This window comes from Quercus robur, chromosome 9 (genome assembly GCF_932294415.1).
Source record: "Quercus robur chromosome 9, dhQueRobu3.1, whole genome shotgun sequence".
Lineage (NCBI taxonomy): Eukaryota > Viridiplantae > Streptophyta > Magnoliopsida > Fagales > Fagaceae > Quercus > Quercus robur.
The window spans coordinates 16072545-16090936 of record NC_065542.1 but is presented as its reverse complement, the minus strand read 5'-3'; the positions used below and the strand labels follow the sequence as shown (position 1 = coordinate 16090936).

At 33.9% G+C, this 18392-nt stretch overlaps 1 protein-coding gene, 1 long non-coding RNA gene and 1 pseudogene across 3 annotated transcripts; 1 reads left to right on the top strand and 2 right to left on the bottom strand.

The window, feature by feature from the left end:
• Window positions 1–1911: 1911 nt before the first annotated feature.
• LOC126700549 (F-box protein At4g00755-like) lies at window positions 1912–5963 on the bottom strand (annotated as a pseudogene).
• Window positions 2349–18071, bottom strand: LOC126700550 (F-box protein At4g00755-like). 2 transcript variants are annotated; one of them, XM_050398743.1, is made up of 6 exons: window positions 17906–18071; window positions 17219–17391; window positions 15455–15868; window positions 15161–15327; window positions 14554–14749; window positions 2349–2497 (listed from the first exon to the last, which is right to left on the bottom strand). In XM_050398743.1, exons 2-5 carry the CDS (start codon window positions 17352–17354, stop codon window positions 14558–14560), a joined length of 909 nt encoding a protein of 302 aa, XP_050254700.1. In that variant the 5' UTR covers window positions 17355–17391; window positions 17906–18071; the 3' UTR covers window positions 2349–2497; window positions 14554–14557. The 2 variants fall into 2 exon arrangements, with proteins under 2 accessions (XP_050254700.1, XP_050254699.1); XM_050398742.1 differs by lacking the exon at window positions 2349–2497 and adding an exon at window positions 13896–14516 and having other exon boundaries at window positions 14631–14749.
• Window positions 3787–16187, top strand: LOC126700552 (uncharacterized). The gene is made up of 2 exons (XR_007647226.1): window positions 3787–3936; window positions 15990–16187. It is a non-coding gene; the product is annotated as an uncharacterized LOC126700552 (long non-coding RNA).
• Window positions 18072–18392: the final 321 nt, after the last annotated feature.

Sequence of the window (18392 nt, the reverse complement as noted above, 5' to 3'; positions counted from 1 at the left end):
GATGCTTAAAAATATCAGCCAGGGTCGAATTGGAGTCGGCATGAAATGATATGAAGTTTGTTGGTAATGGCTTAACGCTCATGTCCTGGTGCCTCTAGATGCTTTGACAACCATGTTCATTGTTCAGGTAGCTTAGCAAAGATTACAAGATTGCCTATTACTGCGCTGACTTTATGAGTGAGCTTTTGCTGCAGTTCCATGCAAAGTAAAGGCTAGAGTAGTTGATGGTGAGCCACCATCGTCTGTTTAGAGTTGTTTTGTTGTTGAAATGCTTCTTGGCTTTGTCTTTTATCTCAACTGATTGCCAAGGGAAGGGAACATGCATACACAACATATTAGTAGCAGCGTAAAAAAATATCTTGTGTTTCAGCTCTATACAGGTAGCCTCCTACAGCAAGTGGCCCCACACAATGATTGGACTCACATACTTTTGAGTGTCTCCTTATATACACCTGATACCATCTCATGTCTCTATAATATACATATCAATTCTTAATAGGAAATATTTTGTTTACAATATTTTCACAAAAAATTTTATTTAGTAAGCTGTTACAGGTTGTTATTAGTGGGCAAAAAATTAATTTCAATGGTAGGATGAAATTAGTACCAATAATAATTAATTATTTATGATTTGTTGTGAAAATGTTATAGTCATAGCACTTCGTGTACAATATTAAAAAAAGAAGCAAATAATATCTTATTATGTCAATAAATGTTAATAAATATTTTCACATATAAATTTATATTGGCCTAGATATCACTTTATCTTTTTCATAGTGAAGGAAATATTATTGCAAGGAAAGAACAGTTTCATTGCTAAAGCAATAGCGTCCATGTTTAGATATATTTATATATATCAAAAGGAGGATAATTAAAAAGAAACGAAATCTTTAACGTCCAGGTTTAGAAGCATTTATACATCAAAAGGAGCAAAATAGAAAAGAACTTATGATTCGATTGGAACCAGGAGCAAAATAGAAAAGAACTTATGATTCGATTGGAACCAGGGAGTAGAGAAGGATAGAGTTTATTAGAAATTAGCCTAGTTTTCAGCCAACTTTACTCTACTTCCCATTGCTCCCCCCTCTATCTAAACAAATCATTAATTTTGGTAGTAATTTCACTCATCTTCTTGTCAAAGCATCAGCACATCTGTTAGTCTCTCGTAAGCAATGCTTCAAACTCGTTTGAGGAATCCTGTCGAGAAGTACCCTGCAATTATCAATCAAATGGGAAAGAATAAGATGAGCTAGAACATGATCACATTCTTTGTCTTCTAAGAGTTAAAACAAACAAAAATATGAAATTCATATTAATTGAAATTTCTTTAATCGTGGGATCTAGGTGGCCCGTACAAGCCATAGGCCCTTGGTGTATTATTAGAGACTTGGAATAGCACTACTTGCCCCCGGGTCCCAAACAAGCTGTCATTCAAAACGATAGGTCCTTAAAGTAGCTGGAATGTTAAGTATATCATGTGTTCTTTTTCTCAGGGAAAATTGTATATACCAAAAATCTTGCAAAAACCGATTTCAGAACTTTAAAAAGCAAAATTATTAAAATTAACTTCTGCTTTGGAAACCAACTAAAAAGGAATAGGTCTTGCATTACAATCCTAAAATCTAAGATCGACCCAGGTATTAAAATTTTACTCATACCAAAATAGACAAAAATGTGTGTAACTGAGTGTGTATATACTATATATATAAAGCATTCAGAAATATTAAACTTTTTGCTCCTACATGGGTTAAATAAGAACTACTATTGATCAACATGGCTTTTGTCACATTTTCTTAAGATCAATTGAGGAAAAAAAAGTTAAAAATGCCTGAGGCAAACAATTTCTCAAGATCCTGTTTACGAATTGGGGCACATTCAACCATGATCAAACGGGTCAAAGACCACCCAGTATACTCGAGCCAATCCCTTGTTTGATTTTGAAGACACTAATTTGCATAAACACAATTGTTATCACTGATCAACACTGTTGCAGTGCGATGAATCCATGATAGATCCAGTTCACCTGGATTAACATAAGTGACACAAATAAATGGAAAATAGAAAAATAAGTTTTTATTATACATTGTGGCCAACTGTGAATAGCTTGTTAAGCATCTATAGCCAACCCCAAAATTTAGGGTCCATGGCTTGGTTGTTGTAGTATTAGGCGGATGGCTCCTCCTCCAATGCATGGCATTCCCAAGCAGCTGCTACAAGACAGGTGGCTCCTCATCTAATTCATTGTTACCAACTGGTCCATTCCCGAGCAGCTGCAACAATCTTGTAGTGAATGTATGCAGGCAAGAAGGTGTATCTGCTTCTCCCTCCGGCAATTGTGTCGACGACTGGCAACACAGCGTTTAGGGGTTGTATTTTAAGGTGCACTTTCCCGAGGAATCAAGCATATCAATATCAAATGGGGATGAGAGTGGTCGTCCAACAACTTGAACATGGGAGACACTGCATCACAACATGATAAGAAAACAAGCAAAACAACCTGATTATGCAGAAGAAAGGCAAAACATGTCCCTTGGACCAAGTTTTGAAGGAGCCTCGAAACAGTGAGAAACTGACCATATATAATACAATCCATCCATTTCTTGTTTCTGAACCCGACCCAATAGCTCGACCTGCAAAATCCCTCCAATGCAAAGAACAGCTTCTGATAACTTGAACTTTTGCAATTCGTTCTCCTGTTTCATCACGAAGTCAAGCAGGCCTGTTAAGCCAACTTGGAGCCCTATGGAACTCAAAATATATATGCTTGCTTATGAAACTTACCAGTATAAATATTCATTTCATATTGCATATAGCCAGTTCACTAGAATACAAAATACCATAGAAAAGCCATGAATGTAGGTGCAGGTCAAAGGTTCAATAGCAATATTTGCATTAAAACAGACAGGTCCGAGATTTCTGGAATTGAAAAGAAATAATAATAATAAATGCAAGCAAGAAACAGTGCTTACGAAAAGTGAATTCTATCTAGGCTTAGTAATTCTTGTTTAGGTGAGTTAAGTAAACCAAAAGAAAATGCCTCTGAATCCAACACCTCCACCTTTCAGACTGAACAATGTAAGCAACAGTGCAACTCACCTGAGCCACTGGAAACTCTGGTGAAGTATACGTCCAGATAAAATCGTTGTCGCTCCATCGGTGATGAATTAACATATCCTCTCTGATGTGATCGTCCAATTCCAATGGATGTCTGGAATAGCCCAGTCTAAATCGAACTGCCTTAGATGAATATATAGGGAAGCCATACTGAAAATATGCTGATACATAAACATATTATCTCTGTCAGTTATTTTTATAAAAATAAATAAAAAAATCTGTCAGTTAGAAAAATGTTCAAGAGTCCAGATCATAGAGAACAACAAATCCACAGGCCATTGGAATTAACCTTGGAATGGTTGAACTTGGATTTCAGTAACAACACACAATTGGGCAACCAACTTATACGTTAATATCTCAGGAACGTTGGGATCACTTTCTCCTTTACTCGACCAGTATGAAGCTCTGAACTCAATTCTATCCTCCGGTTCCAAGGTATTCCGTATGCTTTCATCAGGATAATTATCAGTGCTTGATGCACTAATGGGCTCTATTATGCAATCTTTTTTTATCAAAGGTGTAAGACCTCGGGCAAAGAAGGCATACACTATTATCCCTCTTAAGGCGTTCCCACTCTGGAGAACCACCAGCACCGACTTTCACAGGTTCTATCAAGTTCTCCACTTCAATAACATGTGTAACACTAGATAGTTCAGGAAACAATTTCAAGCAAAGCTGCTTACAAAGACTGTTTTCAATCACTGCACAAAGATTAAGAAACCACATCAGTATCACACAAGAAAACAGCACATTACATAGTTCAATGGCATACTGATTTTAATCAATTTTTGTAATTAAATGCCATTCCTATTTGATTGATAGGTCATACGAATGACATTCTGAGTAAACATGCAAAATGTTATTCCTATTGATTGATATGCTCTGTAATGAAATCAAGGTTGTGAAGAGGTAATTAACTTGCATTTGAATATTTTTTTTTCCACTTTATTAATTATAGCAAGAAGAAGAAAAAAAACAAATGTTTATATTCAAATTAATTTCCTTTACCTATTTATTTATTTTTTCAAAGTAAAGTAACTAGGCCAACTGCCATGAGATAAATACCCATGTAGGTACCATGCCCCTTGCTGCTTTTAATAAGAGACTTTTAAGTTAATTAGATGGAAAGTGATGAGCCAGTTCTGCAATATGGCCTTTGAGCCACAGAGGAGAATCTTAGTGATAATATCTCTGAAATGCATCAGTTAGTCATTTACAGCAAATCTTTGCTTCTCTCTTTACTTATCAAAAAAATTTTACAGCAAACCTTGATTATTTTATTTTATTTATTTATTTTTTTAAATTTTATAAATACAACAAACCTTAAATTATAACCAATTTGCATTGGTCACATACTAAAGTCAAAACTTTCCCTGTATAATCTAAATTATGAAATTCCCTATTTAGGTAACTAAATTTGATAGACGTGTTGGAAAAGAAACTTCACATTGGGGATACATAATCAAATATATATATAGTTCACTACTCTCAAATTGGTAAACTTAATATTTGCAATGATGTTCACCCCCACCCACCCCCCTCAACAAAAAAAAAAAAAAAAGCAACTATATACAAACCATTAACCATGTACCTAGAAGCAGGCATCCAACCATGTTGGTCAAAAAGCATTGGGAACTGAAATTTATGGTCGATAATTCCAATGAAAGCAAGCCAATGAACTAATATTAGCTCAAGTAAAACCTCCTCTTCTTGTAAGAGAGAGGTGTAGAGTGGAGTTGTGGGTTGAAGACAACTAGGTGTTTATGTGTGTAACTTACCCAATCAAAAAGAATGAAACCAAAGACATAAGAAGCAGATAAGAAACCTAAAAATCTACTAAATCAAGAAGAAAAACATCCTACAACAACCAAGCCTTAGGCCCAAAATTCTGGGGTCGATTATAGATCCTCAAAAGACTAATCAAGGTCAGCTACATGCATTCCATTCCGCCATCCTATTCTATCCGAAGTTATAGTCTATGTTTCCTCCTTAATTAAACATAAACACCCTAGCAACAGACAACTAAACCCAACTCAACTTGATTCTTTTAACACAATAAGCTTACCAAATCGACTCCAAGAACGCGAAACAGCACAAGCGCGGACAAGGTCAGATGGGTCATCCAACAGCTTGAGAATGTTTTTGGAAACGACAAGCCCAAGCCTTTGTATGAAGTCACCTCTATTATCCATTAAAATTTATTGAAACCCACCTAACAAATTGAAAGCTGAATAACATTGACAAAAAGAAAAAAGAAAAAAAAAAAACACAATTACAATCATAATAACATTAATCACCAATTCTATCATCTTGTCATGAAATAATTAGCGTATTACAGAGAATTGAAGTATATATCGTTTTCCTTAAAATTCAACCAGATTACCAGCAAAAAACAAAATTCTGCATTTTTTTTATAGCAGAAAGCAATAAAAGTTGCAATCTTTTTTCACTATTTTCAACAAAGACAATTTTTTTCGTGTGATTAACCAAAGAGTATAAAGTGGGCATGAAGCAAAATTATTGATAATCGAATGGTAAAACCGTAAAAGTTTACAACAGATTTTTTTTTTAAAAAAAAAAATCTCTCTAATATTTATATCATAGGATGGATTATTGAATGCAACAATTCCTTAAAATATTGACAGAGAAAAATAATCAACAACGTAAAATTTATCAAGAAGACAAATCATTAATAATAACGAAATTAAAACAAAAGAATTTGCATACGTACAATAGAAGAGAAAGAAAAGAATTTACCTTTTTGAGCAGAGAAGAGACGGATCTAAACTCTAAAGCTAGGCTTAAAAAAAAAAATCCCTTTAGAGCTATAGAGAGAGAGAGATGTTCGAAGCCACCGACTGGACTCAAAGTTCTGTGAAAGGTATGGAAAGTATATATATGTTCGAGTTACACTTACCACAAGTGTAATGTTTTTTTTTTTTTTTTTTTTTTTGGTTGCTAATATATAGCTATATTTATATACAAGTGTAATTTTATTAAGAATAATAATATTTTATTTATTTATAAAAGGTTAGAAACTTTTAATTAGTAGTAATTCTTTTATTAGAATAATATTTTAAAATTTTCATTCTTAAATTTTGATGATGTTTACGTTTTTTTATAGGCATTTCCAATTTATAAATGAATGAAAGGAAATGAATATATGATACATTTTCTATGGTGTGTTTGGAAGTTTATAGATGAATGGAAAGGGAAATGAAATAAATATATAATTTTATTATGATATCATTCATCTTTTATTTGTTTTTCTTAAAGTAAGGATAAAATTAGTATTTCACATCCATTTCATTAATAATTTGTGGAGGGAAAGAAATAGAAATGAATGGAGTAAAATGATGTTTAGGGAATATTCTATCTTTTCTGTACATTTTTAGACCCCTTAAAACACAAGTTGTTTAACCTAGTTATTTAATCAAGTGATTACTTAGATAAATTATTCAATTCTAGGTTAACACATTCAAATCATATAATGTAAATAATGCGAAAATATAAAGAATACACGATATGATAACCTAGGAAAACCAAATTGGTAAAAAACTTAGGGAGGATTTAACCTAACTATTCTCAAGATAAAATAGATCTATTATGAAAGAATTTAAATTTTTACAATAGAACTTAGACCACTAATATCTTATTGCTATCTCGAGTAGAAAACTTACTAACACGACCACGTGACAACTTCGAGTCCACAAACTACTTCTTTCTTTAATCCACTGTAATCACAAGTTCTCCTACTTGTGACTTTAAAACTCCACTCAAAGGTTTCAGATTTTTTTTAAGTTCTTTATGTAGCAATTGAAGCGATCACCAAATTCTTGACATGCATCTTGATCTTGATAACTTTAAGTGTGTATGAAGGTAAATACCTCTAGATCTCACAAAAGATTCAACACAAAACACATAAAAAACGTAGTTAGGGTTTTTCCTTTTATACTTGGAGTAAAACATAAAACCCTACACGTTATATGGGCTTGGGTTGAATTGGAAATTCTGCAGAAAAATAAATTTGCATGAGATTCGATTGATCGAGTCAAATTTTCGATCGATCGAGCCTTGCATATTTAGTCAAATAAATTTTGCAATCACTCGATTCCAATTTTACAAATAAACACACTTTGAACAGCCTAAACCTAGACTCTATGTTTTGATCATGGTTTGCCAATACATTACAAATTGAAGTTCTAATACATTTAGTTCTTAAAGTCTTAGAACCTAACATTTTCCTTTGTTAGAAGTTTTGTGTGTGTGTTTTTATTTTTTATTTTTTTTTATTTACTAAAGTACATCTTTAACCTTTAAAGTTTGGGTTGTTTTCCTTTTATCCTTTTATGTTTTAAATTTACATTTTAGTCATTCAAATTTAATTCTATTTTGTTTAAAAAAAACGTTAAATTCCATTTTTATATTGACTATGTCATATTTCCGTCAAACCTATTATGCGGCAACTCATAAAACCATTTACGTGTATCTATATTTTTTTAAGTCACGTGATACATTGAATGATGTTTAAAGAATATTCTATCTTTTCCTTGGTTGGAAGGGTTTTTTTTTTTTTTTTAATAATTTTTATTTATTTACTAGAGTACATATTTAGCCTTTAAAAGTTTAGGGCCGCTTTACTTTTATGTTTTATCCCTTTACATTTCAAATTTCCATTTTAGTCATTCAAATTTAATTCCATTTTTGTTTCCAAAAGAGGAAAAAAAAAAAAAAAAAGAGTTAGATTCCATCTTTACATTGACTATGTCATCCATTTCTATCAAACTTGTAATTATGCGGCAAATTACAAAACTATTTACATGTATATATACTTTCTTAAAGTCACGTGATACATTAAATAGACTAGTGTATAACTTGTACATATACATGGTACAATTAAAAACAATCACAATTACATACATATATGAGTTCAAATTATAACTAGTGTAAGAGTTACGTATTTTTTAAGTTAGAGATATATACATGAGTTTTACCATTTTTTTTTTCTTGTGGATATACACACGAGTTTACCTTTTTTTTTTTCTTTATTGGGTTTTTAATGGTTTATTTATATTAATTAGACTCTTCGTCTTTTCTGCAACTTTAACTCACCTAGAACCAAAAAAGAAAAAAGAAAAAAAGATAGGATATGTGGTGCAAAATTAGATAACAATTAGAATAAAGATAGGATACGTGATGCAAAATCAGATAATAATTAGAATTTTATTTAGAATCTAATTGGATTCTCTTAGCTTTGACTTTATACACACACACACACACACTAGTGCTTAAAACCGTGCATATGCATAAGTACAATTAAAAACAATTACAATTATATGGTTCAAATGATTCATTTTTTTAGAAGAGGTTGAAATTATACATGGTATTAGCTTATACCTTTTTTAAACTATAGATTTCTAAAATATGTAATGGTTTCTCATTATATATATGATTTAGAATTTAATTGGATATACACTCTTTGGTTTTTAAATCCAATAATTCACTTGCCACAAAAATTAAAAAATTAGATGGACATGTGGTTCAAAATTGGATTTCAATTGAAATCCAATTTAGAATCTAATTGGACTTAGAATTTTTTTATTTTTATACTTAATAATTCACTTGACACAAAAATTAAAAATTAAATGGGACATAAGGCACATAATTGGACTCTAATTGAAATTCAATTTATATTCTAATTTGATTTTCTCTAAGCTTTCGCTTTACACACACACACAATTACTTACTTACTTACTTTTTTATTTCTTTAATAAATTTTATAGTTACAATAGAGGAGGAAGAATTTATAACCTAGATGTATCAATTGGAAATACCATGATGTGCTAGTTAAGTTACAAAACTCTTGATCATCCTAAATAAGTAATGTAGGGATAAAGGCCCAAATCCAGTGTTGGGCCTTGGGCCTTGGCCGAGAACCTGAGTAGTCCAAGGACGAACGAATAGTAATGAGTGGCTCAAACTCAGGACTTAATGAGCAAAATACAACTGGCTCGGATAAGCTAAAATACAGCTCAAATATGTATTCCAACAATCAGAATGACCTTCCATGAAGGTTTAGTTATAAGGACGTGCATCATGAACATACGAGGAGGAGGGGAACCCAAAAATATCTAAGGGAAAACTGCTACCACCACATTGAATGCATTACAGCTACTTTTCTTACTGCATTTATGTGGAGAAGATCTCTAAACAGTTCTGTCTTAGCTATCAAAACTCATAGAGAGCCAAAGAAGGTGTTTGATGGGACAGGAGATAAGAGCTCAGATGACCAACAAGTGTAGGATCAAGATGGTCTAGAGGGAGCTATATAATGAAAAAGACCCTCCATGGAGAGGGAGGAGGGAGAAAGAATACTGTAGCAATCAAAATTGCACTTGTACTCTGTTTAGTTGATTTATATGAACACTTACCTCCTTGGACAAGAAGTTCATTCATATCAGTACTTCTTATTTATGCATAATTGCCATCGAATTCCATCTTAGTCATTGTCCAATTCATTGGGGCCTAATTCTTTGACCCACTCTCTACAAATTTATTGTTTTGGGCTTTTTGGGCCTAAGTCCATTCATCCTGGACAGAATCTCAAATTTGTTCCCTACAACTGGCGCCGTTTGTGGGAAGAATTTGTGTAATAGTGAGTGCAATGGTGAAGCATGGTAAGACCAACAACAAGGGGCTGAACTTAAGACCCGAAGACGTAACCACCTACAATTCTCCTATGGTAAGTTTTGATGGGAAGGTCATCATTCCAAGGGGTTAGGTTAGATTACCCGTGCAGACTGGATCAGATATGGTGGACGCTTTTTCCCCCTACATGGCTATTGTGGCCAAATCTTGGCTTCATACCCTGGGAGCCATCTCTTCTACTCTGCACCAAAAGGTGAAATACCCATCTGAGGGCCTGGTTAAAGAGATCCTTGAAAGTTAGTCCATGGTCAGGCAATGCATGGTGGCTACCATATTGCATCGGCCTTAGATTGAAAGAGGCTTATATCAAACAAAAACCCTAGTGTTGCCTACCTATGGACGAATTAAGGTGGCAAAATGTGAGTGTTAAACAAATCCTAAGTTATGTCAGGTCTTTCGGACCAGATACCCGGGTGAAATTAACATTCAATGACATCTTTAAAAGTGTTAAACAGATCCTAAGTTATGTCAGGTCTCTCGAACCACATACTCGGGTGAAATTAACACTCAATGACATCTTTATGAGTGCTTAAACAAAACCCAAGTCATACCTGAAGTCCTCGGACCAGATGCTTGGGAGAAATTAACACTGACATCTTTATAAATGTTAAACAGATCCTAAGTTATGTCAGGTCTCTCGGACCACATATTCGGGTGAAATTAACACTCAATGACATCTTTATAAGTGTTTAAACAAAACCCAAGTCATGCCTGAAGTCCTCGGACCAGATGCTTGGAGGAAATTAACACTGACATCTTTATAAGTATTAAACAGATTCTAAGTTATGTCAGGTCTCTCGAACCACATACTCGGGTGAAATTAACACTCAATGACATCTTTATGAGTGCTTAAACAGAACCCAAGTAATGCCCGAAGCCTTGGACCAGATGCTTGGGAGAAATTAACACAGACATCTTTATAAGTGTTAAACAGATCCTAAATCATGTCAGGTCTCTCGAGCCACATACATGGGTGAAATTAACACTCAATGACATCTTTATGAGTGCTTAAACAGAACCTAAGTCATGCCTAAAGTCCTCGGACCAGATGCTTGGGGGAAATTAACACTAACATCTTTATAAGTGTTAAACAGATCCTAAGTTATGTCAGGTCTCTCGGACCACATACTCGGGGGAAATTAACACTCAATGACATATTTATAAGTGCTTAAACAGAACCCAAGTCATGCCTGAAGTCCTCGGACCAGATGCTTGGGGGAAATTAACATTGACATCTTTATTAGTGTTAAACAGATCCTAAGTTATGTCAGGTCCCTCGGACCACATACTCAGGTGAAATTAACACTCAATGACATCTTTATAAGTACTTAAACAGAACCCAAGTCATGCCTGAAGTCCTCGGACTAGATGCTTGGGGGAAATTAACCCTGACATCTTTATAAGTGTTAAACAGATTCTAAGTTATGTCAAGTCTCTAGAACCGTATACTTAGGTGAAATTAACACTCAATGACATCTTTATAAGTGCAAAAACAAAACCCAAGTCATGTCTGAAGTCCTCAGACCAGATGCTTGGGGGAAATTAACACTGACATCTTTATAAGTGTTAAACAGATCCTAAATTATGTCAGGTCTCTCGGATCACATACTTGAGTGAAATTAACATTCAATGACATCTTTATAAGTGCTTAAACAGAACCCAAGTCATGCCTGAAGTCCTTGGACCAGATGTTTCGGGGAAATTAACACTGACATCTTTATAAGTGTTAAACAGATCCTAAGTTATGTCAGGTCTCTCGGATCACATACTCGGGTGAAATTAACACTCAATGACATCTTTATGAGTGCTTAAACAGAACCTAAGTCATGCCTGAAGACCTTGGACCAGATGCTTGGGGGAAATTAACACTGACATCTTTATAAGTGTTAAACAAATCCTAAATTATGTTAGGTCTCTCGGACCACATATTCGAGTGAAATTAACACTTAGTGACATCTTTATAAGTGCTTAAACAAAACCTAAGTCATGCCTGAAGTTCTCGGACCAGATGCTTGGGGGAAATTAACACTGACATCTTTATAAGTGTTAAATAGATCCTAAGTTATGTCAGGTTTCTCGGACCACATACTCGGGTGAAATTAACACTTAATGACATTTTTATGGGTGCTTAAACAAAACCCAAGTCATGCTTGAAGTCCTTGGACTAGATGCTTGGGGGAAATTAACACTGACATCTTTATAAGTGTTAAATAGATTCTAAGTTATGCCAGGTCTCTCGGACCACATACTCGGGTGAAATTAACACTCAATGGCATCTTTATAAGCGCTTAAACAGAATCCAAGTCATGCCTGAAGTCCTCGAACCAGATGCTTGGGGGAAATTAACATTAACATCTTTATATGTGTTAAACAGATCCTAAGTTATGTCAGGTCTCTCAGACCACATACTCGGGTGAAATTAACACTCAATGACATTTTTATAAGTGCTTAAACAGAACACAAGTCATGCCTGAAGTCCTCGGACCAGATGCTTGGGGGAAATTAACACTGACATCTTTATAAGTATTAAACAGATCCTAAGTTATGTCAGGTCTCTCGGACCACATACTTGGACGAAATTAACACTCAATGACATCTTTATAAGTGCTTAAATAGAACCCAAGTCATGCCAGAAGTCCTCGGGCCAGATGCTTGGCGGAAATTAACACTGACATCTTTATAAATGTTAAACAGATCCTAAGTTATGTCAGGTTTCTTGGACCACATACTCGGGTGAAATTAACACTCAATGACATCTTTATAAGTGTTTAAACAGAACCCAAGTCATGTTTGAAGTCCTTGGACCAGATGCTTGGGGGAAATTAACATTGAAATCTTTATAAGTGTTAAACAGATCCTAAGTTATGTCAGGTCTCTCGGTAGGATCAAATTCGTACCAATAACAATTAATTACTTATGATTTGTTGTGAAAATATTATAGTCATAGCACTTCGCAGGCAGTATTAAAAAAAGAAGCAAATAATATCTTATTATGTCAATAAATGTTAATAAATATTTTCACATATAAATTTATATTGGTCTAGATATCACTTTATCTTTTTCGTAGCGAAGGAAATATTATTGCAAGGAAAGAACAGTAGCATTGCTAAAGCAATAGCGTCCATGTTTAGATATATTTATATATATCAAAAGGAGGATGATTAAAAAGAAACGAAATGTTTAACGTCCAGGTTTAGAAGTATTTATACATCAAAAGGAGCAAAATAGAAAAGAACTTATGGTTCAATTGGAACCAAGGGGAGTAGAAGAGGATAGGATAGAGTAGAGTTTATTGGAAATTAACTTAGTTTTTAGCCAACTTTACTCTACTCCCCATTGCTCCCCCCTCTATCTAAACAAATCATTAATTTTGGTAGTAATTTCACTCATCTTCTTGTCAAAACATCAGCACATTTGTTAGCCTCTTGTAAGCAATGCTTCAAACTCATTTGAGGAATCCTGTCGAGAAGTACCCTGCAATTATCAATCAAATGGGAAAGAACAAGATGAGCTAGAACATGATCACATTCTTTGTCTTCTAAGAGTTCAAACAAACAAAAATATGAAATTCATATTAATTGAAATTTCTTTAATCGTGGGATCTAGGTGGCCCGTACAAGCCATAGGCCCTTGGTGTATTATTAGAGACTTTGAATATCACTACTTGCCCCCGGGTCCCAAACAAGCTGTCATTCAAAACGATAGGTCCTTAAAGGAGCTGGAATGTTAAGTATATCATGTGTTCTTTTTCTCAGGGAAAATTGCATATACCAAAAATCTTGCAAAAACCGATTTCAGAACTTTAAAAAGCAAAATTATTAAAATTAACTTCTGCTTTGGAAACCAACTAAAAAAGAATAGGTCTTGCATTACAATCCTAAAATCTAAGATCGACCCAGGTATTAAAATTTTACTCATACCAAAATAGACAAAAATGTGTGTTACTGTGTGTGTATATATATAAAGCATTCAGAAATATTAAACTTTTTGCTCCTACATGGGTTAAATAAGAACTAATATTGATCAACATGGCTTTTGTCACATTTTCTTAAAATCAATTGAGGAAAAAAAAGTTAAAAATGCCTGAGGCAAACAATTTCTCAAGATCCTGTTTGCGGATTGGGGTACATTCAACCATGATCAAACGGGTCAAAGACCACCCAGTATACTTGAGCCAATCCCCTGTTTGATTTTGAAGACACTAATTTGCATAAACACAATTGTTATCACTGATCAACACTGTTGCAGTGTGATGAATCCATGATAGATCCAGTTCACCTGGATTAACATAAGTGATACAAATAAATGGAAAATAGAAAAATAAGTTTTTAATATACATTGTGGCCAACTGTGAATAGCTTGTTAAGGATCTATAGCCAACCCCAAAATTTAGGGTCCATGGCTTGGTTGTTGTAGTATTAGGCGGATGGCTCCTCCTCCAATGCATGGCATTCCCAAGCAGCTGCTACAAGACAGGTGGCTCCTCGTCTAATTCATTGTTACCAACTGGTCCATTCCCGAGCAGCTGCAACAATCTTGTAGTGAATGTACGCAGGCGAGAAGGTGTATCTGCTTCTCCCTCCGGCAATTGTGTTTCGGGGTTGTATTTTAAGGTGAACTTTCCCGAAGAATCAAGCGTATCAATATCAAATGGGGATGAGAGTGGTCGTCCAACAACTTGAACATGGGAGACACTGCATCACAACATGATAAGAAAACAAGCAATACAACCTGATTATGCAAAAGAAAGGCAAAACATGTCCCTTGGACCAAATTTTGAAGGAGCCTCAAAACAGTGAGAAACTGACCATATATAATACAATCCATCCATTTCTTGTTTCTGAACCCGACCCAATAGCTCGACCTGCAAAATCCCTCCAATGCAAAGAACAGCTTCTGGTAACTTGAACTTTTGCAATTCGTTCTCCTGTTTCATCACGAAGTGAAGCAGGCCTGTTAAGCCAACTTGGAGCCCTATGGAACTCAAAATATATATGCTTGCTTATGAAACTTACCAGTATAAATATTCATTTCATATTGCACATAGCCAGTTCACTAGAATACAAAATACCATAGAAAAGCCATGAATGTAGGCGCAGGTCAAAGGTTCAAAATTAAAACAGACAGGTCTGAGATTTCTGGAATTGAAAAGAAATAATAATAATACATGAAGCAAGAAACAGTGCTTACAAAAAGTGAATTCTATCTAGGCTTATAAATTCTTGTTTAGATAAGTTAAGTAAACCAAAAGAAAATGCCTCTGAATCCATCACCTCCACCTTTCAGACTGAACAACGTAAGCAACAGTGCGAACAATGTAAGCAACAGTGCAACTCACCTGAGCCACTGGAAACTCTGGTGAAGTATACATCCAGATAAAATCGTTGTCACTCCATCGGTGATGAATTAACATGCCATCGACCAATTCCAATGGATATCTGGAATAGCCCAGTCTAAATCGAACTGCCTTAGATGAATATATAGGGAAGCCAAACTGAAAATATGCTGATACATAAACATATTATCTCTGTCAGTTATTTTTATAAAAATAAATAAAAAAATCTGTCAGTTAGAAAAATGTCCAGAGTCCAGATCATAGAGAACAACAAATCCACAGGCCATTGGAATTAACCTTGGAATGGTTGAACTTGGATTTCAGTAACAACACACAATTGGGCAACCAACTTATACGTTAATATCTCAGGAACGTTGGGATCACTTTCTCCTTTACTCGACCAGTATGAAGCTCTGAAACCAATTCTATCCTCCGGTTCCAGGGTATTCTGTATGCTTTCATCAGGATAATTATCAGTGCTTGATGCACTAATGGGCTCTATTATGCAATCTTTTTTTATCAAAGGTGTAAGTCCTCGGGCAAAGAAGGCATACACTCTATTATCCCTCTTAAGGCGTTCCCACTCTGGAGAACCACCAGCACTAATTTTCACAGGTTCTATCAAGTTCTCCACTTCAATAACATGTGTAACACTAGATAGTTCAGGAAACAATTTCAAGCAAAGCTGCTTACAAAGACTGTTTTCAATCACTGCATAAAGATTAAGAAACCACATCAGTATCACACAAGAAAACGGCACATTACATGGTTCAATTGCATACTGATTTTAATCAATTGTTGTAATTAAATGCCATTCCTACTTGATTGATAGGAATGACATTCTGAGTTAACATGCAAAATGTTATTCCTATTGATTGATATGCTCTGTAATGAAATCAAGGTTGTGAAGAGGTAATTAACTTGCATTTGATTTTTTTTTCCCACTTTATTAATTATAGCAAGAAGAAGAAGAAAAAAAAAAAGGTTTATATTCTAATTAATTTCCTTTACCTTTTTATTTATTTATTTATTTTTTCAAAGTAAAGTAACTAGGCAAACTGCCATGAGATAAATACCCATGTAGGTACCATGCCACTTGCTGCTTTTAATAAGAGACTTTTAAGTTAATTAGATGGAAAGTGATGAGCCAGTTCTGCAATATGGCCTTTGAGCCACAGAGGAGAATCTTAGTAATAATATCTCTGAAATGCATCAGTTAGTCATTTACAGCAAACCTTTGCTTCTCTCTTTACTTATCAAAAAAAATTTACAGCAAACATTGATTATTTTATTTTTTTTATTTATTTTTTTAATTTTATAAATACAGCAAACCTGAAATTATGACCAATTTGCATTGGTCACATACTAAAGTCAAAACTTTCCCTGTATAATCTAAATTATGAACTTCCCTATTTAGGTAACTAAATTTGATAGATGTGTTGGAAAAGAAAATTCACATTGGGGATACATAATCAAATATATATATATATATATAGTTCACTACTCTCAAATTGGTAAACTTAATATTTGCAATGATGTTCACCCCCACAATCCCCCCCCCCCCCCAAACACAAAAAAAAAGCAACTATATACAAACCATGTACCTAGAAGCCGGCGTCCAACCATGTCGGTCAAAAAGCATTGGGAACTGAAATTTATGGTCGATAATTCCAATGAAAGCAAGCCAATGAACTAATATTAGCTCAAGTAAAACCTCCTCTTCTTGTAAGAGAGACGTGTAGGGTGAGGTTACTAGGTGTGTATGTGTGTAACTTACCCAATCAAAAATAATGAAACCAAAGACATAAGAAGCAGATAAGAAACCTAAAAATCTACTATATCAAGATGAAAAACATCCTACAACCAAGCCTTAGGCCCAAAATTCTGGGGTTGATTATAGATTCTCAAAAGACTAATCAAGGTCAGCTACATGCATTCCTTTCCACAATCCTATTCTATCCGAAGTTATAGTCTATGTTTCCTCCTTAATTAAACATAAACACCCTAGCAACAGACAACTAAACCCAACTCAAATTGATTCTTTTAACACAATAAGCTTACCAAATTGACTCCAAGAACGCGAAACAGCACAAGCGCGGACAAGGTCAGATGGGTCATCCAACAGGTTGAGAATGTTTATGGAAATGTCAAGCCCAAGCCTTTGTATGAAGTCACCTCTATTATCCATTCTACGCATATTAAAATATATTGAAACCCACCTAACAAATTGAAACCTGAATAACATTGAAAAAAAAAAAAAAAAACCACAATTACAATCATAGTAACATTAATCACCAATTCTATAATCTTGTCATGAAATAATTAGCGTATTACAGAGAATTGAAGTACATATCATTTTCCTTAAAATTCAACCAGATTACCAGCGAAAAACAAAATTCTGCATCTTTTTATAGCAGAAAGCAATAAAAGTTGCAATCTTTTTTCACTATTTTCAACAAAGACATGTTTTTTCGTGTGATTAACCAAAGAGTATAAAGTGGGCATGAAGCAAAATTATTGATAATCGAATGGTAAAACCGTAAAAGTTAACAGATTTAAAAAAAAAAAAAAAAATCTCTAATATTTATATCATAGGATGGATTATTGAATGCAACAATTCTTTAGAATATTGACAGAGAAAAATAATCATCAACGTAAAATTTATCAAGAAGACAAATCATTAATAATAACGAAATTAAAACAAAAGAATTTGCATACGTACAATAGAAGAGAAAGAAAAGAATTTACCTTTTTGAGCAGAGAAGAGACGGATCTAAACTCTAAAGCTAGGCTTAAAAAAAAAATCCCTTTAGAGCTATAGAGAGAGAGAGAGTGAGAGATGTTCGAAGCCACCGACTGGACTCACAGTTCTGTGAAAGGTATGGAAAGTATATATATGTTCGAGTTACACTTACCACAAGTGTTAATGTTTTTTTTTTGGTTGCTAATATATAGTTATATTTATATACAAGTGTAATTTTTTTTTTGTTGTTGATAAAATATACAAGTGTAATTTTATTAAGAATAATAATAATTTATATTTATTTATAAAAGGTTAGAAACTTTTAATTAGTAGTAATTCTTTTATTAGAATAATCTTTTAAAAATTTCATTATTATAATAATTTGATGATGTTTACGTTTTTAATAGGCCTTTCCAATTTATAAATGAATGAGAAGAAATGAATATATGATATATTTTGATTTTTTTTCTATGGTGTGTTTGGAAGTTTATA